The sequence below is a fragment of the Tympanuchus pallidicinctus genome, unplaced genomic scaffold (genome assembly GCF_026119805.1).
Source record: "Tympanuchus pallidicinctus isolate F22 unplaced genomic scaffold, pur_lepc_1.0 scaffold192, whole genome shotgun sequence".
In the NCBI taxonomy this organism is placed as follows: domain Eukaryota; kingdom Metazoa; phylum Chordata; class Aves; order Galliformes; family Phasianidae; genus Tympanuchus; species Tympanuchus pallidicinctus.
In genome coordinates this window covers 2463-24539 of record NW_026294713.1, presented here as the reverse complement: position 1 = coordinate 24539, position 22077 = coordinate 2463, and the positions used below count along the sequence as shown (strand labels likewise).

The 22077-nt window shown below is 54.5% G+C and overlaps 2 protein-coding genes across 5 annotated transcripts; both read right to left on the bottom strand.

Annotated features, from left to right (window-relative positions):
* Positions 1–4717: 4717 nt before the first annotated feature.
* On the bottom strand, positions 4718–8113 carry LOC128079813 (DNA-directed RNA polymerase II subunit RPB9). 4 transcript variants are annotated; one of them, XM_052681361.1, is made up of 7 exons: positions 8095–8113; positions 7859–7945; positions 7735–7789; positions 7553–7626; positions 6800–6874; positions 5000–5051; positions 4718–4912 (listed from the first exon to the last, which is right to left on the bottom strand). In XM_052681361.1, the coding sequence occupies exons 2-7, from the start codon at positions 7915–7917 to the stop codon at positions 4850–4852; spliced, it is 378 nt and encodes a 125-aa protein (XP_052537321.1). In that variant the 5' UTR covers positions 7918–7945; positions 8095–8113; the 3' UTR covers positions 4718–4849. The 4 variants fall into 4 exon arrangements, with proteins under 4 accessions (XP_052537321.1, XP_052537320.1, XP_052537322.1 ...); XM_052681360.1 differs by lacking the exon at positions 8095–8113 and adding an exon at positions 8022–8046; XM_052681362.1 differs by lacking the exons at positions 6800–6874; positions 8095–8113 and adding an exon at positions 8022–8051.
* Positions 8114–14588: 6475 nt separating this feature from the next.
* Positions 14589–17082, bottom strand: LOC128079811 (zinc finger protein 773-like). The gene is made up of 3 exons (XM_052681356.1): positions 16411–17082; positions 15864–15962; positions 14589–15757 (listed from the first exon to the last, which is right to left on the bottom strand). The coding sequence occupies exons 1-3, from the start codon at positions 17036–17038 to the stop codon at positions 14589–14591; spliced, it is 1896 nt and encodes a 631-aa protein (XP_052537316.1). The 5' UTR covers positions 17039–17082.
* Positions 17083–22077: the final 4995 nt, after the last annotated feature.

Sequence of the window (22077 nt, the reverse complement as noted above, 5' to 3'; positions counted from 1 at the left end):
ATGAAGTGCACCCCCAGCACATTTGCTGTTGACAGCAAACTGACACAGGGTGACACAGCTGTGTCGTGGTTTTATGTTGTGGTTGATCTGCTTTGTAATTCTTTCACCCGGGCTCGTAGTACAGGAGTAGGTTGACCGTGCCACTTCCCCATGTCTTCTCCATGGTCACGTAGGTAATACCATAAGGCAATTCGAGGTGTATTACCCCTTACTTGAGCCGGAGAGCGTTTGCTTCTAACAGCTGAGATCTTTGATGGTGCACGTAAGAAGGAAGGTTCATCGTCTTTATTTAGGTGGGCTTGCATACATTTTATCATCTCCTTCACCTCCTTCATATCCTTCGACAGACTCATTTGATTATCCTGATCTTCATCAAGCGTCTCTGATACTGCTACAGGTTTGTCGCGGTTAATCAGTTGAGACACTTGCTCCGTCATTTTTGATATCGCAGCAACGGCAGCATGAATCGGGGACAGCAATTGTTCGTAGTTTTGGAGCGTAACAATTAATTCATAAACTAAGGGCGTTCTCTGTTGTTCGTTGAATCTGTCACACGCTGACATCAGTGTAGAGGCATATTTGTCCGGCGCTGTTGTCACGATTTTCTGCCATATCTCAGGCGTTGTCCTCACTCTTTCAGGGTCGCGGTTTTGGTGTGGGTCGTTAGGAACAAAGTCAGGGTCGTACAGCATTTCCACCACGCCTATTTCCCTCAAATACTGGATCCCCTTTTCAACTGTATCCCATTTTTTCATCGCAATCTTCAAGCCATTTTTGAAGGGATACTTTTCCTTCACAGCTGTTAACATTCATTCCCAGAGGGCGGCAGCCTCATCCGGAAATTGACTCATTCCTCTGTCAATAGCTGGATCTCCGGCAATGGCACCCAGTTGGCGAGCTTCATTACCATCCAGAGACAAGCTATGGGCCCCACTGTCCCAACAGAAAACCAATGAGGGAACGAGAGTTTCATTCGGGCGCCGTGTGAACTCCTTTCTTGAACCTTGGATTTCAGCCATCTTTAGAGGCCGGCGAGTAGTAATGGAGATTTCCTCTTCATCACTCTCTTCTGCACGTCTCTTAGTTTTCCCCTTTGCCTTTCGCGATGGTGGTGGTGCTGAGCAGGGCCCCTCGCCTGGATCTTCCTCCACCTCCTCCTCCTCCTCTTCTCTTTTTCATTCTAGATGCGAAGACACTCGTTTCCATTTCTTGCCTTCCAAAGGAGCAACCGGTATCGTTACTGGTGTCTGCTGTGATTGATCAGATTTGACTTGGGGATTTTCCCCTTTAGCTTGAACCTCAGCTCAGAAACTCTCTCCAGAATGGTGTTATATAGGGCACGGTAAGCACAAGCAAACCCCAAATCAGTTGCACCTCCTTAGATTTATATAAGCTGCATCATCCCTGACTCAAATACTGGCTGAGTTTCTCAGGATCCCACAGGTGTTCAAGGGTAAAATCCCATGACACTGCGGGTCCCCATGCTTGTAAGACCTTTCCTAAACCTCTCCATATTCCCTGCCAGTCATCATTCTCTAGTTTTGGAGGAGACTCCTTCCCCTTATTATGAGTACGTTGGAATACAATCAGGGTAATTAACGACACGCACACCAACATGAACATTAATTCAAGATTTGAGAATCGTGTGACGAACCAAGAAGAAAGCCTGGAGACTGGTCTGAACATCGTGCTGTTGGTAAGATTAGCTGCTCCATTTGGGATGTAGTTATTTGTAAAATTAGCCATTCCATCTGGGATGTAAATGTCAAAATTCAAATCATACCACATTGCATATAGGTACCATACAGGTGCCTCCATCAGTGCCATTAGGTAGTTGTATATGAACACAATTCCACAACAAGTAACTACGAGATGGATTATTGGCCAGCAGGTTGTGAGTAACACCATTGCTTGTAATCCTTTACACAGCGCCCCCACGATAACGAGTGGGTTCATCAGAGGTGCCTGCTAAAAAAGGGTTAATGAATTGAAGCTAACAAGAGGAGGGAAAAAAAAGAAAAAGACACTACTCAGACTAAGCAGTGCTCAAAGCTTACAAACATCCCACAGTACGTCTGGTCTTTCAAGGTCAGGTTTTCCAAAACAGAAACCTGAACTAGTGATAATGCTCCTTAATGGAGCTCTCGAAGAGCAGAGAGAAAAAGAGAGCTATTCTAAAAGCTAAAAAGCAGCTGTTGCCCACATTCTCCACCAAAATATGTCATAGAGTTGACTAGATCAATCTATGCTCATGACAGGGGGGCAGTAGTCATCTGCCCTTCCCCCCCACCTCAGCCCCACAAAATGGGAAGGAAGGAAGGGAGGAAAAGAGCAGCGGCAACAATCTATGGAGGAAAACTTATTTTACTATAATATCGGAATACAAGATAACACAATAGATGCAATTTAATTGAAATTGAGATGAATAAATCAGACAAGATGAGAGAGAGAGTTCCCGGGACCGATTCAAACCTGAAAAGCTTGGAACGGCCAGGAAAGCACCTCCAGCACCCACTGCCAGGCAGCAAGAGAGCGGCCCCCCACCCGGAAGGGCCAGATCTGTGACTGCTGTAATGTACAGGGATAGGAACTGGGATTGGGGCAGTGACACTTTAATGCCCCGTGCACTACATGATGTTTGGATGTGGAATACTGAAACCATAAAAAAAAAACAAAAACAAAAACAAAAGCATAGAACCATGACAGTCCCCTTGGTTCCTATGGGTTCTATGGGTTCTATGGGTTCCCATGGGGCTCTATGGGTTCCTATGGGGCTCTATGGGTTCCTATGGGTTCCTATGGGTTCCTATGGGTTCTATGGGTTCCCATGGGGCTCTATGGGTTCCTATGGGGCTCTATGGGTCCCCTTGCTTCCTATGGTTTCTATGGGTTCTATGGGTTCCCATGGGGCTCTATGGGTTCCTATGGGGCTCTATGGGTTCCTATGGGTTCCTATGGGTTCCTATGGGTTCTATGGGTTCCCATGGGGCTCTATGGGTTCCTATGGGGCTCTATGGGTCCCCTTGCTTCCTATGGTTTCTATGGGTTCCCATGGGTTCCTATGGGGCTCTATGGGTTCCTATGGGGCTCTATGGGTCCTCTTGGTTCCTATGGGGCTCTGTGGGTTCCTATGGGTTCCTATGGGTTCCTATTGGTTCCTATGGGTTCCTATGGGGCTCTGTGGGTTCCTATGGGTTTCTGTGTGTCCCCTTGGTTCCTATGGGGCTCTGTGGATTCCTATGGGTCCCCTTGGTTCCTATGGGGCTCTGTGGGTTCCTATGGGTTTCTATGTGTCCCCTTGGTTCCTATGGGGCTCTGTGGGTTCCTATGGGTTCCTATGGGTCCCCTTGGTTCCTATGGGGCTCTGTGGGTTCCTATGGTCCCCTAGCAGCATGAAGGGCAGCTCCTGTTGGACCGATCTGATCTCCTTCTATGACCCATGTGGTGGATGAGGGAAACGCTGTTGATGTCCTACCTGCACTTCAGCACAGCCTTTCACGCTGCCCCCCACAGCATCTCCTGCAGCAGCTGGCAGCCGAGGCTTGGATGGCTGCACTCTGTGCTGGGTGAGGAGCTGCATGGAGGGCCGGGCTCAGAGTGGTGGTGAATGGAGTCAAATCCAGCTGGCGGCCGGTTGTGAGCGGTGTTCCTCAGGGGTCGGTGCTGGGCCTCTGCTCTGCAATATCTTTATTGATGACCTCGATGAGGGCATCGAGTGCAGCCTCAGTACATTCGCAGATGGCACCGGATGGGCTGGAAGTGTGGATCTGCCTGTATCAGGGTATATTGCAGTGCAGCTTGCGCACCGAGGGACACAGGAAGGGGTCGGAGCCAGGAAAATGAAGCGAGCAGAGGAAATCAGCGTGTTCTACTGACCTGCTGGCTCTTTAACACAGCACAGCTGGAACTATGCTTCTCCCTCTGCTTCTAACCAGGCAGTTACAAGGCTCTACAGAGTTACGAGGCCCTGCAGAGGGATCTGGACAGGCTGCAGAGCTGGGCTGAAGCCCATGGGATGAGTTTCAACAAGGCCAAATGCCGGGTGCTGCACTTGGGCCACAACAACCCCAGGCGACGCTGCAGGCTTGGGGCGCTGTGGCTGGAGGACGGCGTAGAGGAAATGGAGCTGGGGGTATGGATGGATGCTGGGCTGAACAGGAGCCCACAGGGTGCCCAGGTGGCCAAGAAGGCCAAGGGCAGCCTGGCCTGCATCACAAACAGCGCTGCCAGCAGGAGCAGGGAGGTGATTGTGCCCTGTGCTCAGCACTGGTGAGGCCGCAACTCGAGGGCTGGGTCCAGTTTTGGGCCCCTCGCTGCAAGAAAGATATTGAGGCCCTGGAACGTGTTCAAAGGAGGGCAAGGAAATGGTGAGGGGTCTGGAGCACAGGGCTGTGAGGAGAGGCTGAAGGAGCTGGGAACGTTCAGCCTGCAGAAGAGGAGCTCAGGGCAGAGCGCACTGCTCTTATGGCTGCCTGAAGGGAGGCTGCAGGGAGCTGGGGGGCGGCCTCTGCTCTCGTGCCATCAGGAGGCATTCTGTCATCTTAAAGCCTCTTCCCAAGCAGTGAGGCCTGGAGTCCCTGTCAGTAAAGACTCAGGCAGCAAAAGCATTTGTGCAGGGACCCAGCCACACGACGGTCATCCCAAAGCCTCCCCGCTGCCCCACAGAGCTGCCTCCCATCCCATGCTGTCCCACAGAGCCACCAACACGACCCACTGCCAAAAGTCAACCGTGTTTTGTATGCAAACGCCATTCCGGCAGGTACAGAGAAGAAATCCGGCAGGTGGAAGGGGTTGCGCAGGAGTCAAGGGCTGGTTTGGGGGGTGCCAGCCAGAGCAGGGCACGCAGCCATCACTCGGTCCAGCGGTGGCCACAGTGCGGGGCTGTGCAGACATAGTAGAGCCTCATGGCATCCTGAAGAGAAGGGGGAGGCCGTGGTCACAGGAGAGGGACAGGAAGGGGTGGCAACAGCAGCTGGGGGACCTGGGGGCGGCGCCTCACCTCAGCTCTCGCACTGTGCGACTGGAAGAAAACAGCTTCCTTGTGCCCACACCTGGGGGAGAGAAAGGAAAGCGGTGACACAGGAGGGACGCGGAGCCCCTGCGTGGGGCAGGAAGCACAGGAGGGGATGTTAAATAACCCCAGAGGGAAGGAAAGGAGCTGCGAGGAGAGGACTGGTGATGTGCAGCACAGAGCAGAGCCCTGCAGCAGGAACGTGGCAGGGACACCATGCCCCCAACACCGGGCAAGTGGGAGCCCAGGGGGAAAGCAGCAGGGCTGAGGACATCTCTCTGAAAGGCAAATGGGGTCCCGGGCTCCATCGGCAGAGGGGTGGTCAGCAGGGACAGGGAGGCGATCGTCCCTCTCTACTCGGCTCTTGTGAGGCCCCATCTGGAGTCCCGTGTCCAGGTGTGGAGCCCTCAGGACAAGAAAGACAGAGAGATGTTGGAAAGGGTCCAGAGGAGGGCGACTGAGATGAGCAGGGGGCTGGAGCAGCTCCCCTATGAGGACAGGCTGAGGGAGTTGGGCTCGTTCAGCCTGGAGAAGAGAAGCTGCGGGCTGAGCTCAGTGCAGCCTATCGATAGCTGAAGGGAACCTACAGCCAGGAGGGGAGGCAACTCTTGCAAAGGGCTGACAGCAGCAGGACGAGGGGAAATGGATCCAAGGAACCAAGGGGACCCATAGAGCCCCATAGGAACCCATAGAGCCCCATGGGAACCCATAGAGCCCCATGGGAACCAAGGGGACCCATAGAGCCCCATAGGAACAAAGGGGACCCATAGAGCCCCATAGGAACCCATAGAGCCCCATGGGAACCCATAGAACCCATAGGAACCCACAGAGCCCCATAGGAACCAAGGGGACCCATAGAACCCATAGGAATCAAGGGGACTCATAGAGCCCCATAGGAACCAAGGGGACCCATAGGAACCCATAGAAACCCATAGGAACCCATAGGAACCCATAGGAACCCACAGAGCCCCATAGGAACCCATAGGAACCCATAGGAACCCATAGGAACCCATAGGAACCCATAGCAACCCATAGCAACCCATAGCAACCCATAGCAACCCATAGCAACCCATAGCAACCCATAGCAACCCATAGCAACCCATAGCAACCCATAGCAACCCATAGCAACCCATAGCAACCCATAGCAACCCATAGCAACCCATAGCAACCCATAGGAACCCATAGGAACCCATAGGAACCCATAGGAACCCACAGAGCCCCATAGGAACCAAGGGGACCCACAGAGCCCCATAGGAACCCATAGGAACCCATAGGAACCCATAGGAACCCATAGGAACCCATAGGAACCCATAGGAACCCACAGAGCCCCATAGGAACCAAGGGGACCCACAGAGCCCCATAGGAACCCATAGGAACCCATAGGAACCCATAGGAACCCATAGGAACCCATAGGAACCCATAGGAACCCATAGGAACCCATAGGAACCCATAGGAACCCATAGGAAGCCATCCAAGCTGAGGGAGGGAAGATTTCAGTTGGATGTGAGGGGGAAGCTCTTCCCAAGGAGAGCGGTTAGGGCCTGGAACGGGCTGCCCAGGGAGGTTGTGGATGCCCCGTCCTTGGCCGTGTTCAAGGCCAGCTTGGACGGGGTCCTGGGCAACCTGATGTGACTGTGTGTGTTTGGTGGCCCTGCTGGGCAGGGGGTTGGAACTGCGTGATCCTTGAGCTCCCTTCAACCCGGCTCATTCTGTCATCCTGTGATTCTGTGCCCCTCACATCCCTGCAGGGGCTCCTGGTCCCCCCGGGGATCCCCAAGTCCTCCTCACTTCTGGCAGGGGTGGTCCTCAGTGCGCGGCAGCGTAGGGTCCTGGGAGACATCAGCGATGATCTGCGTCAGCTCACTGTGAGGAGACACCCAGATTGTTAATCAACCTCCTAACGAGCCTCAAGATAATTAACGGCCCTGGCATCTTCCTCATTATGTTCTTATTATTTGCTCGCGGGTTGTTCCACCTTACTGCCTTCTCTTACCAGTTACTCTCTATTTATTCCTCAATCTTACGATTCCAACTGTTCCTTTATGATTCTTATTAACTGCCTATGAATATATATCCCCTATTCATTTTCTCCATTAATTGCCCTCCGGTCCTCTTCCCTTATTACCTATCCTTATTAATTACTCCCCATTTACACCTCGATCACCGTTATTAACCCAATCATTCCATTCTCATCCTTACTATGAACTGCTCCACTTTGTTCGCTGCTCTCCAGTCAGCCTGCCTTATTACCTCTCACTACCGAGCCACCTGCCAAGCACTTTCCTCACTTCATTACCCCCTCGTTAACAACCCCCACCAGCCTTTTGAAATTGCAGCTTCCCCCCCCCTCCCCCCGTTCACCAGCCTCCACCGATACCCAGAACAGGGGCGGCCAATGTGCCGAGGCGGGAGGATCGAGGGGAGGACCTTAGGGGCCGCCTCGTCGGGGGGACGAAGGAGGGGATGGCAGTGGACGGCTCTGTGGGTTGGAATCGGGAGGAAGGGGTGTCGGGGCTGGGTCCCGAGGGGCTCCGCACTCACTCCACTTCATGCGTGATCTTGTTGACGTAGATGCAGCTGCTGTCGGCCTCCTGCTGGTAGTCGCAATTGCGGCACTGGGGGCAGAGATGGGAGCGGGGAGGGTCAAGGCCCGGGCCCGGCTCTGAACGACGCGGCTCGGGGGGTGCGGGGCCCGTGGGGGAAGCCGAGCCGCGGGGCCTCACCGCGTAAAGCAGCACACGGCTCTCCTTGTCCTCCTTGGGGTACAGCATGTTGTTGCTAAAGAGACGCCAATCAGCGCGGGGCCGGAACGGGGCTCGGTCCCGGCCCCGCTCCCGCCTCTCTCACCACTCCTGGCAGAAGCGGATCCCGACGAAACCCGGCTCAGAGGGACCCTCCGACTCCATGACGGCTCCGCGCACCGCGACCGACCACCACGGCGGCTCCGCGGGGACAAAAAGCATAGGAGCGCGGCCGGAAGTTTCCAGGTACGCACACCACAACCGACCACGGCGGCTCCGCGGGGACAAAAAGCATCGGAGCGCAGCCGTAAGTTTCCGGGTACGCGCAGCGCAACCGACTACGGCGGCTCCGCGGGGACAAAAAGCATCCGAGCGCGGCCGTGCGCCGGAAGTATCTTCCCCATCCGCCCGCGCCTGCAGCTGGGCTCTGTGGGTATTATAACCTTGGAATCATTAAGGTTGGAAAAGGTAACCAAGATCTGGTCCAACCACCACCGTGCTTCCTGAGCCACGCTGCTCAGTGTCACATCTACACATCCCTTGGAAACCTCCTGGAATGGTGGCCTCTCGCTGCCCTGGGCAGCCCGTTCCAATGCCTCTCCACTCTTTCTGTTGTTTTTTCCTAATATCCAACACGAACCTCCCCTGGCACAATTGAAGCCGTGACTTCCAGCTCTGCGCCGTTACCTGAGGAAACAGGCGCCTCCCACCTCGGTACGACCTCCTTTCAGGCAGTTGAGCGGAGCGATACAGCCCTCCTGAGCCTCCTCCATATTAAACAACCCAGTTCCCTCAGCTGCTCCCTGTAAAACTTCTGTTCCAGACCCTTCACATCTTTGTTGCACTTCTCTGGACGCCCTCCAGGGCCTCCATGCCTTTCTTGCAGCGAGGGGCTCAAAGCCGCACGCGGTGCTCGAGGTGCGGCACCACCAGTGCTGAGCACATCGTCCCCCTGGTCCCGCTGACTGCGCTGTTTCTGATAGAAGCCAGGATGCCGTTGGCCTTCCTGAGCACTCGGCACAGCACTGCCTCCTATTCAGTCGGCTGTCAGTTAACATTTCCAGGTCCTTTTCCTCCCTGCAGCTTTCCTCTGCCCCAAACCCGTAGTGAATGCGTGGGATCGTTGTGACCACAGTGCAGGACCCGACGCTTGGTCTTGGCAAAGGTCCCTTTCAGTGCTGGAGTCCCTTTCAGTAAAGACTCAGGCAGCAGAAGCATTCAGTCCCTCAGCTCTGTCTGTACCTGCTGTCATTAAACCAGACTCTGCACTCAGCACAGCATGTCTTTAAATCAGCCCTGGTCTCCAACGTAGCAACCAACACTCTTCTTTTTCCTCTTGTTAGACTGACGTTACGACAGTTAGACTCAGTCCACTGATCTGGCCTGTCCAGATCCATCTGTAAGGCCTTTCTATCTTCAGGCAGATCGGTACTTCTTCCCAACTTGGTTTCATCTGCAAACGTACTGACGGAACAGTCAGTCCCTCTTTCCAGACTGTCAGTAAGGATAATGGGACGCAGACACTGAGGACGTCGTCATTCTTGCAATGGGAGAACATGTCCGCCACTGAAGGTGTGCTGTGCGTGGTGCTTTCACAGCACGGCTGTGGTGCCACGTGGGCAGCAGCAGGGCTCTTGTAGGCATAGGGTGCTGACAGACCCACCAAGCGGCTGCCAGGAGGTGTCAGCAAGGACAGGCTCTAAAGATTAAATGCATTTCAGCTGCCTTTGTGGTGGGTGCGTGGTTTTAGCAGAGGCAAATCTGACCTGCGGCTGGTCTTTGCAAGAAAATCAAGAGGAAAAAGAAGAGGCCAGCTTGGACGGGGTCCTGGGCAACCTGATGTGACTGTCTGTGTTTGGTGGCCCTGCTGGGCAGGGGGTTGGAACTGCGTGATCCTTGAGCTCCCTTCAACCCGGCTGATTCTGTCATCCTGTGTGATTCTGATTCTGTGAACCCATAGGAACCAAGAGGACCCATAGAGCCCCATAGGAACCCATAGAGCCCCATAGGAACCCATGGGAACCCATAGAACCCATAGGAACCAAGGGGACCCATAGAGCCCCATAGGAACCCATAGAGCCCCATGGGAACCCATGGGAACCGATAGGAACAAAGGGGACCCATAGAGCCCCATAGGAACCCATAGAGCCCCATAGGAACCCATGGGAACCCATAAGAACCAAGGGGACCGATAGAGCCCCATAGGAACCAAGGGGACCCATAGGAACCCATAGGAACCCATAGAGCCCATAGGAACCCATAGGAACCCACAGAGCCCCATAGGAACCCATAGGAACCCACAGAGCCCCATAGGAACCCATAGAACCCATAGGAACCCACAGAGCCCCATAGGAACCAAGGGGACCCATAGGAACCCATAGGAACCCATAAGAACCCACAGAGCCCCATAGGAACCAAGGGGACCCATAGGAACCCATAGGAACCCATAAGAACCCACAGAGCCCCATAGGAACCCATAGGAACCCATAGGAACCCATAGGAACTCATAGGAAGCCATAGGAAGCCATCCAAGCTGAGGGAGGGAAGATTTCAGTTGGATGTGAGGGGGAAGCTCTTCCCAAGGAGAGCGGTTAGGGCCTGGAACGGGCTGCCCAGGGAGGTTGTGGATGCCCCGTCCTTGGCCGTGTTCAAGGCCAGCTTGGACGGGGTCCTGGGCAACCTGATGTGACTGTGTGTGTTTGGTGGCCCTGCTGGGCAGGGGGTTGGAACTGCGTGATCCTTGAGCTCCCTTCAACCCGGCTGATTCTGTGATCTGTGATTCTGATTCTGTGAACCCATAGGAACCAAGAGGACCCATAGAGCCCCATAGGAACCCATGGGAACCCATAGAACCCATAGGAACCAAGGGGACCCATAAAGCCCCATAGGAACCCATAGAGCCCCATAGGAACCCATAGAGCCCCATAGGAACCCATGGGAACCCATAGAACCCATAGGAACCAAGGGGACCCATAGAGCCCCATAGGAACCCATAGAGCCCCATAGGAACCCATGGGAACCAAGGGGACCCATAGGAACCAAGGGGACCCACAGAGCCCCATAGGAACCCATAGGAACCCATAGAGCCCTATAGGATCCAAGGGGACCCATAGAACCCATAGGAACCAAGGGGACCGATAGAACCCATAGGAACCAAGGGGACCCATAGAGCCCCATAGGAACCAAGGGGACCCATAGGAACCCATAGGAACCCATAGAACCCATAGGAACCCACAGAGCCCATAGGAACCCATAGGAACCCACAGAGCCCCATAGGAACGAAGGGGACCCATAGGAACCCATAGGAACCCACAGAGCCCCATAGGAACCCATAGGAACCCATAGGAACCCACAGAGCCCCATAGGAACCCATAGGAACCCATAGGAACCCACAGAGCCCCATAGGAACCCATAGGAAGCCATAGGAAGCCATCCAAGCTGAGGGAGGGAAGATTTCAGTTGGATGTGAGGGGGAAGCTCTTCCCAAGGAGAGCGGTTAGGGCCTGGAACGGGCTGCCCAGGGAGGTTGTGGATGCCCCGTCCTTGGCCGTGTTCAAGGCCAGCTTGGACGGGGTCCTGGGCAACCTGATGTGACTGTGTGTGTTTGGTGGCCCTGCTGGGCAGGGGGTTGGAACTGCGTGATCCTTGAGCTCCATTCAACCCGGCTGATTCTGTGATCTGTGATTCTGTGATCTCTGCTATTACTGGACAGCAACAGATCACTCCTCAATCCTACCTTCAGCGTCTCGCAGCACGCAGCACTGCGATGAGTTTTTTCTCTTCCAAATCCATGGAGCAACAAACTGCCTGCGGTGCAGCAGCTCAGCCCTGCTCTTGGCAGCAGCTCTGTAAAGGAGAGCCAAGTCTGCAGGCAGCTGTGGGGATCCGATTGAATAAAGCCGATGATCAGAGCACCGACCCAGAGTTTGTCGGAGCTTCAGGAGTCAGCAGAGCAGAAGCTTCCTCAGTAGAAGCAGAATGAATGCAAACCTTTCTCTAATGACACACTATATGCTAATGGCAATAAAGATAGGCAGTAACTAATGTAGTAAAGGTGATGAAAGAAGGCTGAGCTCTGCCAGGGGATGAGCACAAAATCATTTGTGGAGGGAGAGGGTAAATTTACCCCTATTAAGGAACATCTGTAAAATCACATCCTGAAGAGCACCTTTGAGCTCCTGTTTCCTCATGCTGTCTATGAGGGGCTTCACTGTCGGAGGCACCACTGAGCGCACAGCAACACCACCAGGTACAGAGATGGAGATGGAGGAGGGCTTAATGTAGGCAGACACAGCAGTGCCGATGAACCACGGCCAGGCGAGGGAGGCTTTGTGTCGTCCGTGCTTGGAGAATCATAGAATCATAGAATCATAGAATCACCAAGGTTGGAAAAGACCTAAAAGCTCATCCAGTCCAACCGTTCACCTATTCCCAATAGCTCCTACTAAACCATCTCCAGCGCATCCCAGATCTGCATAGAGGAGAAAAGAATAAAAAGCTAGCGCACAAACGCTACGCAGACACCAGCCATAACAGCCCGAACTCCCCTAAGGCAGGAGTTTGTGCTTATTGCCACGAGCTCTGCTGCCCAGGAAAGTGTGGAGGTTGGTAGACGGCCGCAGCGTTCGTATGCCAGCGAGAAGGGAGTGCCGTGCTGCAGGCAAGAAGGAAATGAAAAAGACCTGGGCAACACATCCTGCATCAGAAGCACCAGAAATGTTCCCGGTGCCCCAGAGAGCTTTGGCCATGGCTTCGGGGCAAGCGGAGGAGATGCAGCCCAGGTTGAGGAGAAGTCCAGGCGCTGGTCACAGCCCACGGCTGCGATGAAGAGGCTGCGGTCCAGCAGGGCAGCCAGGCAGACGCCCAGGAAGAGCTGCAAGTGCAGGAGCTGCAACCCCTGTGTGCCTGCAAGCGTCAGGAGGGAGAACTCTGAGAGGGAGCTGCTGTTGGACCTTCGTAGTCTCTGGACACCATGACCTACTTATGGAAGGAAATCTCCTGTAGGGAGATCCATGCTGCAGATGGACAGCAGACCACAGGGTTGCTATGGGGGAAAGATATGCACTGCAGTTATGGCACGGAGGAGCCCGGATCCCCGGCCCCACGGCATTTCCAGGGGCAGCTCCCTCTCCCCGATTACGTCTCTGCTGCCTGCAGATGTCCCTGTCTCTACCTCCATCCCCACAAGCCCTCCCTGCTGTAGACTGGCGCCTGCTGCAGACTCAGCTCTGCCTTGCAGGCCCCTCTCGGCAGCAGGGCTCTGCCCAGGGCTGTTTCAGTGCGGTCAGGCGCTAAGGGCCACGTGGCACAGGCCCTGGTGACACCGGACATGCAATGACAGCGCTTTCTATTGGCAGAAGGGCAGAAAGGAACTCGCTGGGGGAGCGTAAGGCTTCGGATCCTCAGTATTTTGTTGTCAGCAAGTGCGAAATTGCGAGACCCCCCCGCGGGGTCTGATGTGCTGAGCTCCCTCCCTGCTCCAATGATTGATGTGTGATGTGGGCCCCTAGGGGCGCAGACGAAGCAATTAGGCTGTATAAGGTCATTAATACGTGTAATAAACGCCATTTGACTGCTCATATATTGGTGTCACCTCGGTCATTGGCCAAGCTGCGGTCTCCTGGGAAAGCAGAACGGGCGCGTAGTGCAACAGTATTTTCTTGGACGTTGCAGCCTCTATTTTCACTCCTTGTGACGCAAAGAAAACGGAAAGGAGAGACTCAGGAAAGGCAGACTTGAAGCAGGTAACCCTGCGTACGACTCTCACGGTGCAAAGCCCCACCAGAAATACACTGGGGTCCTGTGTAGCAGAGAATTCCCTACTCCGTGCAGCAGCCTTTGGCTGCACAAGGCACCCGCCCAGCCTGGGGGGCTCCTTACCCACACGCTTCTCCCCGCAGCGCCCTGGGCAGGCTGAGTGCTGAGCCTGGCAGGCGTCCTGTGAGCTCCATTGCAGCCACATCAAGAACAACTGCGCTTGCTCAGTGGCCATACGGGTGCAGAGAGGGGGGGGAAAAGGCAAAAGCGAGGAGCGGAAACTGAAAGGGCACAGAGGGAAATTCCCAATTGTTTGAAGGGGAAAACCGTCGCCGCGACTGGGTGTCAGTGCTGGGTCAGGAGAAACTGCGGATCGAGCTGATCTCAGTGTCAGGCTTGTCACGGAGTTGACCAGATCAATCCATGTCCGTGACAGGGGCTGCAGGCCTCTGTCCTCCCCCCCCCCCCCCCACCCCAGTCCCACAAGAATGGGAAGGAAGGAAGGGAGGAAAAGAGCAGCGGCAACAATCTATGGAGGAAAACTTATTTTACTATAATATCGGAATACAAGATAACACAATAGATACAATTTAATTGAAATTGAGATGAATAAATCAGACAAGATGAGAGAGAGAGTTCCCGGGACCGATTCAAACCTGAAAAGCTTGGAACGGCCAGGAAAGCACCTCCAGCATCCACTGCAAGGCAGCAAGAGAGCGGCCCCCCACCCGGAAGGGCCAGATCTGTGACTGCTGTAATGTACAGGGATAGGAACTGGGATTGGGGCAGTGACACTTTAATGCCCCGTGCACTACATGATGTTTGGATGTGGAATGCCGAAACCCAAAATAAAACAAACAAACATAGAACCATGACAAGGCTGTTCCTGTTCAGGGCAAACGACGGTTCTCCTTCTGATACAAAATCCCGTCAGAGCAACACGGAGGCATCGCCGGCCTCTGCAATCCCTGCCTGTCCCCCTCCTCAGGACTGCACACTGAACGTGTGCCCTGTCGGAAGGAGATTCTTCTCTATGGGCTGAGGGCCATGGCGGAGAACGGGGACACAAAAGGAAACCGTCAAGCGTGGTCTTTGTCACACTCAGGACACTGAGTGGGGATGTGCAGGTGGGAGAGCAGCGCGGAACTCCTCTTGCAGCCCTTCCCACCCTCGTCGCAGACGTAGGGTTTGCCTCCTGTGGGGATGTGCTGGGGGGAGCTGAGGTCAGAATTGCTCTCCTCACGCTCACAGCGCTTGTAGGCTTTCTGTGCTCCGTGGGTACGCTGGTGAATGGCGACCTGGGAGCTGCTTCTGAAGGCTTTCGCGCACTCAGGGCACTTGTAGCGTTTTTCCCCTGCGTGGATGCGTTGGTGGACCATGAGTTGAGACTTGCTTTTGAAGCCCTTTGCACACTCGGGGCATCCGTAAGGTCTTTCTCCGGTGTGGATACGCTGGTGGATCATGAGCTGGTAACTGGTTTTGTAGTCTTTTGCACACTCGGAACACTTGTAAGGCCTTTCTCCCGTGTGGATGCGCTGGTGGCATTTAAACTCAAAACTGCTTTTGTAGCCCTTTCCGCAAATGGAACATCTGTAGGGTCTGTCTCCCGTGTGGATGCGCCGATGGGTCAGGAGGTGAGAACTGGTTTTGTAGCCCTTGCCGCACTCGGTGCACTTGTAGGGTCTCTCTCCCGTGTGAACGCGCTGATGGATCACAAGGTGGGATCTTCTTTTGAAGCCCTTTGAGCATTCGGAGCATTTGAACGGCCTCTCTCCAGTGTGGATGCGCTCGTGGATCAGCAGGTTGGAGCTGCTTCTGAAGCCCTTCTCGCACTCGGCGCATTTGTAGGGCCTGTCTTGTGAGTGGGTGCGCGCATGGTAGTCGAGCTGAGAACTGCTCTTGAAGCTCTTGTCACACTTGTGGCACTTGAAGGGTTTGTCTCCCGCGTGGATGCGCTGATGGGCAGCAAGGCAGGAACGATCCTTAAAGCCTTTCCCACCCCCATCGCATGGGTTCTGCCCATTCTTCTGGAAGACTTCCCTGCTGCTCAGCTCTTTTGGCTGCTTCTGACCTTGGCCGCAGTCCAGGCTTTCCCTCGCTCTCTTTCCCGGAGGCTTCCTCAAGTGCTTCCCTTGCTCCAGGCCTCCTTGGGATTCCCTTCTGGCTTTTCCAAGAGAGAGGTCACCCCACGGACCTGCAGGCACACCGCTCTCCCGCAGATTCTCCTTTACATTTGCGATCCCATCACCTGCTGGATGACGGAGGAAATTCAGAACTAGCTTACTGTGCCCAAAACATGCAGCAGCCGATCCCACGGGGGCTTTTGCCAACCCCAACCTCCTCCACCACCTCACCTGGGCACACGTCTCCTGCCATGTCCTTCAGGCCGTGTACATCCGGGAGCCAGGGATCTTCCCCTCCTTCAACCAGGGAGATCAGCGCAGGTTTAGATGCTTAAATGATAGAAACAGTGGAGATGAAAGCATTGTCTCGATTCTGGCAAAGCTGCTGTTGAAATACCTCCACCGTGCGTCCCCTCCCTTCTTATGAAACCACAACTGGGGCCAGAGCGACACGGGGCCAACAGAGGCCGCCTTGCTTTGGAATACAGTTGGATCTTCCATCTCTGAAAATTACGCCGGGGCTTTTATTAACAAACACGACGCGCAGCAACGCAAGGGAAGCATGCAGGGCGCTGATCCTCCCCCTCCTGACTGATGCCAACAGTGCATCTGAGTCTTCTATCGGGGCGGTCAGCGTACAAACGGCTTCTGAAGCTCATGCATGAAGCGTCAGTCAGCAGGTAATTCTGACATATTTGATCACTGTCCTGCTTGCAAAGACCCATCTGTACAGCCTAAGGCGCCTAAGGACAAGCAGGAACAGCAGCAAAGCCCTCACCCAGCGAGGCCACGCACGCGTACGTCTCCAGCATCACATCCCGGTACAGCGCTCGCTGCGCAGGGTCCAGCAGCGCCCACTGCTCCCTGCTGAAATACACGGCCACCTCCGCAAAGCTCACGGGCTCCTGCAAGCAAAGAGGCTCCTTGCTGCAACCACCCGTGGCCTGGGGAAACAGCCGGTGGAGGAGAGAAACCCCAGCCTCAGCAGCTTCTCTCCCCAAACGCTGGGCAAGGGCAGCTCGTTCTCCTCCCCCTGCGCTCACATCCCTCGCACCTCCGCCTCGCCGCCTGCTTCCCCGAGCCCCCGCCTGGGATGGATGCGCTGCGGCCATTTGCTGCTCTCCTGCAGGCCAGGATGAACACAGGAGAAAGGCAGGCAGCCTGTGGGGACAAGAGGAACAGTCGGCCGGTTGTGAGGGGATGCAGCAGCCCTCATCCAACCCAGGCCTTCCCAGCTGTGGCAGGCGAACCCAGCAGCGGCTCAGCGCCACGCCGCCCTTGGATTGCTGCCCACACAGGAAGAGAACCGGAAGCAAAACAGAACTTGTGGGTTGAAATGACACCCGCTGACCAAAACAGGAGAGCAAACAGAAGCAAAAATGCAATGAAATAAAAGAAGCGTGCATACGTAAACACACGCAAGGCGGTTGCTCACCATCCACTGCCAGAGCAATGCATGCCTCAAGCAGCCTCTCCCCCTCAGCACCTCCCACGGCTGCCTGTTTCTAAACATTTTTCATCACGTTCCTTTCTCCCCCTGCTCCTTTTTGGCAAGGAGGTGTGAGTGAGGCAGGTGATGGTGCTCAGCTCTCTGCTGCTGTCCAACCAACACTCAGGCGTCCTCTGTCTCTTGGGATGCAAAGGCAAGGGGGAAGGAAGAGAGCTTCTGCAGGAAATGCAATTGGAGCCCCGCGCCTGAGCCAACGCAGCAGCTTGTGTGCAAAGGGAGCTTCAGCTGCAGGGAGGGCCTGAACAAAAGCCTTCGGAGGGGGCTGCACCATGAAGGGTGCCTCGTCCTGTGGTTCAGGAGGTAGCAGAAGCCTCAGAGCGAGCGAGCAATCAAGCTGACTGCTCAGCGAACAACAGGCAGCGTTAGAAGTGCCACCAGAGGAAGATCTCGTCTGCTGGATCCCCAGAGGGTCTTTGGGGACTGGTGGGGTGGGAAATGAAAAGTACCGACTTGGAGGCTTCAGATAAGAGTCAAAAGGGAGCTGGGGGTTTTCAGAACATCCTGGAGTCCTTATGTGCAGAGGTGTGGAGCGGGGCCATTTCAATCAATGGGTCCCTGTGGGTCTCTATGGGGTCTGTGGTGTCTGTATGGGTTCCAATGGGTCCCAATGGGTTCTATGGGGTCTCAATGGGTCTCAATGGGTTCCAATGGGTCCCAATGGGTTCTATGGGGTCCCAATAGGTCCCTATGGGTTCTATGGGGTCTATGGGGTCTCAATGGGTCTCTATGGGTTCCTATGTGTCCCAATGGGATCTATGGGGTCTCAATGGGTCCCTGTGGGTCTCTATGGGGTCTGTGGGGTCTGTATGGGTTCCAATGGGTCCCAATGGGTTCCTACGGGTTCTATGGCGTCTATGGGGTCTCAATGGGTCCCAATGGGTTCTATGGGGTCTCAATGGGTCGCTGTGGGTCTCTATCGGGTCTGTGGGGTCTCAATGGGTCTCTATGGGTTCCTATGTGTCCCAATGGGATCTATGGGGTCTCAATGGGTCCCTGTGGGTCTCTATGGGGTCTGTGGTGTCTGTATGGGTTCCAATGGGTCCCAATGGGTTCCTATGGGTTCTATGGTGTCTATGGGGTCTCAATGGGTCCCAATGTGTTCTATGGGGTCCCAATGGGTCCCTATGGGTTCTATGGTGTCTATGGGGTCTCAATGGGTCTCTATGGGTTCCTATGTGTCCCAATGGGAACTATGGGGTCTCAATGGGTCCCTGTGGGGTCTCTATGGGGTCTGTGGGGTCTGTATGGGTTCCAATGGGTCCCAATGGGTTCTATGGGGTCTCAATGGGTCTCAATGGGTTCCAATGGGTCCCAATGGGTTCTATGGGGTCCCAATGGGTCCCTATGGGTTCTATGGTGTCTATGGGGTCTCAATGGGTCTCTATGGGTTCCTATGTGTCCCAATGGGATCTATGGGGTCTCAATGGGTCCCTGTGGGTCTCTATGGGGTCTGTGGTGTCTGTATGGGTTCCAATGGGTCCCAATGGGTTCCTATGGGTTCTATGGTGTCTATGGGGTCTCAATGGGTCCCAATGTGTTCTATGGGGTCCCAATGGGTCCCTATGGGTTCTATGGTGTCTATGGGGTCTCAATGGGTCTCTATGGGTTCCTATGTGTCCCAATGGGATCTATGGGGTCTCAATGGGTCCCTGTGGGTCTCTATGGGGTCTGTGGGGTCTGTATGGGTTCCAATGGGTCCCAATAGGTTCTATGGGGTCTCAATGGGTCTCAATGGGTCCCAATAGGTTCTATGGGGTCTCAATGGGTCTCAATGGGTTCCAATGGGTCCCTATGGGTTCTATGGGGTCCCAATGGGTCCCTTTGGGTTCTATGGTGTCTATGGGGTCTCAATGGGTCCCTATGGGTTCTATGGTGTCTATGGGGTCTCAATGGGTCTCAATGGGTTCCAATGGGTCCCAATGGGTTCTATGGGGTCCCAATGGGTCCCTATGGGTTCTATGGTGTCTATGGGGTCTCAATGGGTCCCTATGGGTTCTATGGTGTCTATGGGGTCTCAATGGGTCTCTATGGGTTCCTATGTGTCCCAATGGGATCTATGGAGTCTCAATGGGTCCCTGTGGGTCTCCATGGGGTCTGTGGTGTCTGTATGGGTTCTATGGGGTCTCAATGGGTCTCAATGGGTTCCAATGGGTCCCAATGGGTTCTATGGGGTCTCAATGGGTCCCTATGGGTTCTATGGGGTCTATGGGGTCTCAATGGGTCTCTATGGGTTCCTATGTGTCCCAATGGGATCTATGGGGTCTCAATGGGTCCCTGTGGGTCTCTATGGGGTCTGTGGGGTCTCTATGGGTTCCAATGGGTCCCAATAGGTTCTATGAGGCCTCAATGTGTCTCAATGGGTTCCAATGGGTCCCAATGGGTCCCTATGGGTTCTATGGTGTCTATGGGGTCTCAATGGGTCTCTATGGGTTCCTATGTGTCCCAATGGGATCTATGGGGTCTCAATGGGTCCCTGTGGGTCTCTATGGGGTCTGTGGTGTCTGTATGGGTTCTATGGGGTCTCAATGGGTCTCAATGGGTTCCAATGGGTCCCAATGGGTTCTATGGGGTCTCAATGGGTCCCTATGGGTTCTATGGGGTCTATGGGGTCTCAATGGGTCTCTATGGGTTCCTATGTGTCCCAATGGGATCTATGGGGTCTCAATGGGTCCCTGTGGGTCTCTATGGGGTCTGTGGGGTCTGTATGGGTTCCAATGGGTCCCAATAGGTTCTATGGGGTCTCAATGGGTCTCAATGGGTCCCAATAGGTTCTATGGGGTCTCAATGGGTCTCAATGGGTTCCAATGGGTCCCAATGGGTTCTATGGGGTCCCAATGGGTCCCAATGGGTTCTATGGTGTCTATGGGGTCTCAATGGGTCCCTATGGGTTCTATGGTGTCTATGGGGTCTCAATGGGTCTCAATGGGTTCCAATGGGTCCCAATGGGTTCTATGGGGTCCCAATGGGTCCCTATGGGTTCTATGGTGTCTATGGGGTCTCAATGGGTCCCTATGGGTTCTATGGGGTCTATGGGGTCTCAATGGGTCTCTATGGGTTCCTATGTGTCCCAATGGGATCTATGGGGTCTCAATGGGTCCCTGTGGGTCTCCATGGGGTCTGTGGTGTCTGTATGGGTTCTATGGGGTCTCAATGGGTCTCAATGGGTTCCAATGGGTCCCAATGGGTTCTATGGGGTCCCAATGGGTCCCTATGGGTTCTATGGTGTCTATGGGGTCTCAATGGGTCTCTATGGGTTCCTATGTGTCCCAATGGGATCTATGGGGTCTCAATGGGTCCCTGTGGGTCTCTATGGGGTCTGTGGGGTCTCTATGGGTTCCTATGGTTTCCTTGAGGAAGTGTCACTGTTCAGAAAGGTGGGCAGCACTGCAATGGGTGCCCAGGGAGGTGGGGGAGGCACCGAGCCTGGGGGTGTTCAAGGCAAGGCTGGGTGCTGTGCTGAGGGACGTGGTTCAGTGGGAGCTGCTGGGAACGGGGGAACGGTTGGACTGGGGCAGCTTGGAGGTCTTTCCCAACCTTGGGGATTCTATGATTCTATGATTCTATGGGTCCCAATGGGGTCTCTATGGGGTCTCAATGGGTCCCTGTGGGTCTCTATGGGGTCTGTGGTGTCTGTATGGGTTCCAATGGGTCCCAATAGGTTCTATGGGGCCTCAATGGGTCTCAATGGGTTCCAATGGGTCCCAATGGGTTCTATGGGGCCTCAATGGGTCTCAATGGGTTCCAATGGGTCCCAATAGGTTCTATGGGGCCTCAATGGTTCTCAATGGGTTCCAATGGGTCCCAATGGGTTCTATGGGGCCTCAATGGGTCTCAATGGGTTCCAATGGGTCCCAATGGGTTCTATGGGTTCTATGGTGTCTATGGGGTCTCAATGGGTCTCTATGGGTTCCTATGTGTCCCAATGGGATCTATGGGGTCTCAATGGGTCCCTGTGGGTCTCTATCGGGTCTGTGGTGTCTGTATGGGTTCTATGGGGTCTCAATGGGTCTCAATGGGTTCCAATGGATCCCAATGGGTTCTATGGGGTCCCAATGGGTCCCTATGGGTTCTATGGGGTCTATGGGGTCTCAATGGGTCTCTATGGGTTCCTATGTGTCCCAATGGGATCTATGGGGTCTCAATGGGTCCCTGTGGGTCTCTATGGGGTTCAAGGCAAGGCTGGATGCTGTGTTGAGGGACGGGGTTCAGTGGGAGCTGCTGGGAACGGGGGAACGGTTGGACTGGGGGAGCTTGGAGGTCTTTCCCAACCTTGGGGATTCTAGGATTCTATGATCCACTGAAATAACAAAATGCTGTTTATGGAATGGCCGAGATTTGCCACATCAAGAGTTTTTCAAAGTGTGCATCAATAGCAAATTCATCTTCCCCTGTACTTGCATTGCCCTGTGTTTGTTCTGCTGTGCATTTAATCTCGCTGATCCTTCATGCATTTCTACATGACCTTACTAAACTGACAATGTGGAAGGCTGTCGACCCAGCAGCTGCTTTGGCTTTCTGTGTCGGGATCCCCGTGTTGCACTTAGCGCTGAGTCCCTGAACCTCACTTCACGTCTTGGCATGCATTCGTCGTTCCTTCAGAAGCAATGCCTCTTAATCCCTGGGAAACCACAGCAGATACAAAGAGCACAGTAAACCTTTTGAACAGGGCAAATTCTCTGCTACAAAACACCACCGTGACGATGCGTTTGTTCCCCAGCAGTGAGCCATGCCTGCATCCCACGCTCCTAAGAATCGGCACCGGCGGAGGTGGCCCGCTGTGCCCACAGGTGGGAGGCAGCACCCGCTGCTTCACTGCAGTCACAACCACGCTCTGTTCCCCATAAACACCCAGCGAGCATCAAGGAATGCCACTGGGCACCGTTTGTTCCGTGCAGAGATTTTCCTCCACGGTCTCTGCTGTTATCTCGCGTCCTT

Bases quoted from the DNA above. Each gene is read 5' to 3' on its own strand.
- LOC128079813 (XM_052681358.1), bottom strand. From the start codon at position 7,974: ATGCTTTTTGTCCCCGCGGAGCCGCCGTGGTGGTCGGTCGCGGTGCGC. The intron at 7,627-7,734 runs GTGAGGCCCCGC...CTCTGCCCCCAG, and splicing joins GCCGTGTGCTGCTTTACGCG to TGCCGCAATTGCGACTACCA. The intron at 6,875-7,552 runs GTGAGTGCGGAG...GTCTCCTCACAG, and splicing joins AAGATCACGCATGAAGTGGA to TGAGCTGACGCAGATCATCG.
- LOC128079811 (XM_052681356.1), bottom strand. From the start codon at position 17,038: ATGCACGCTTCTTTTATTTCATTGCATTTTTGCTTCTGTTTGCTCTCC. The intron at 15,963-16,410 runs GTGAGGGCTTTG...CTATCATTTAAG, and splicing joins CGCGTGCGTGGCCTCGCTGG to CATCTAAACCTGCGCTGATC. The intron at 15,758-15,863 runs GTGAGGTGGTGG...GTCATCCAGCAG, and splicing joins GGCAGGAGACGTGTGCCCAG to GTGATGGGATCGCAAATGTA.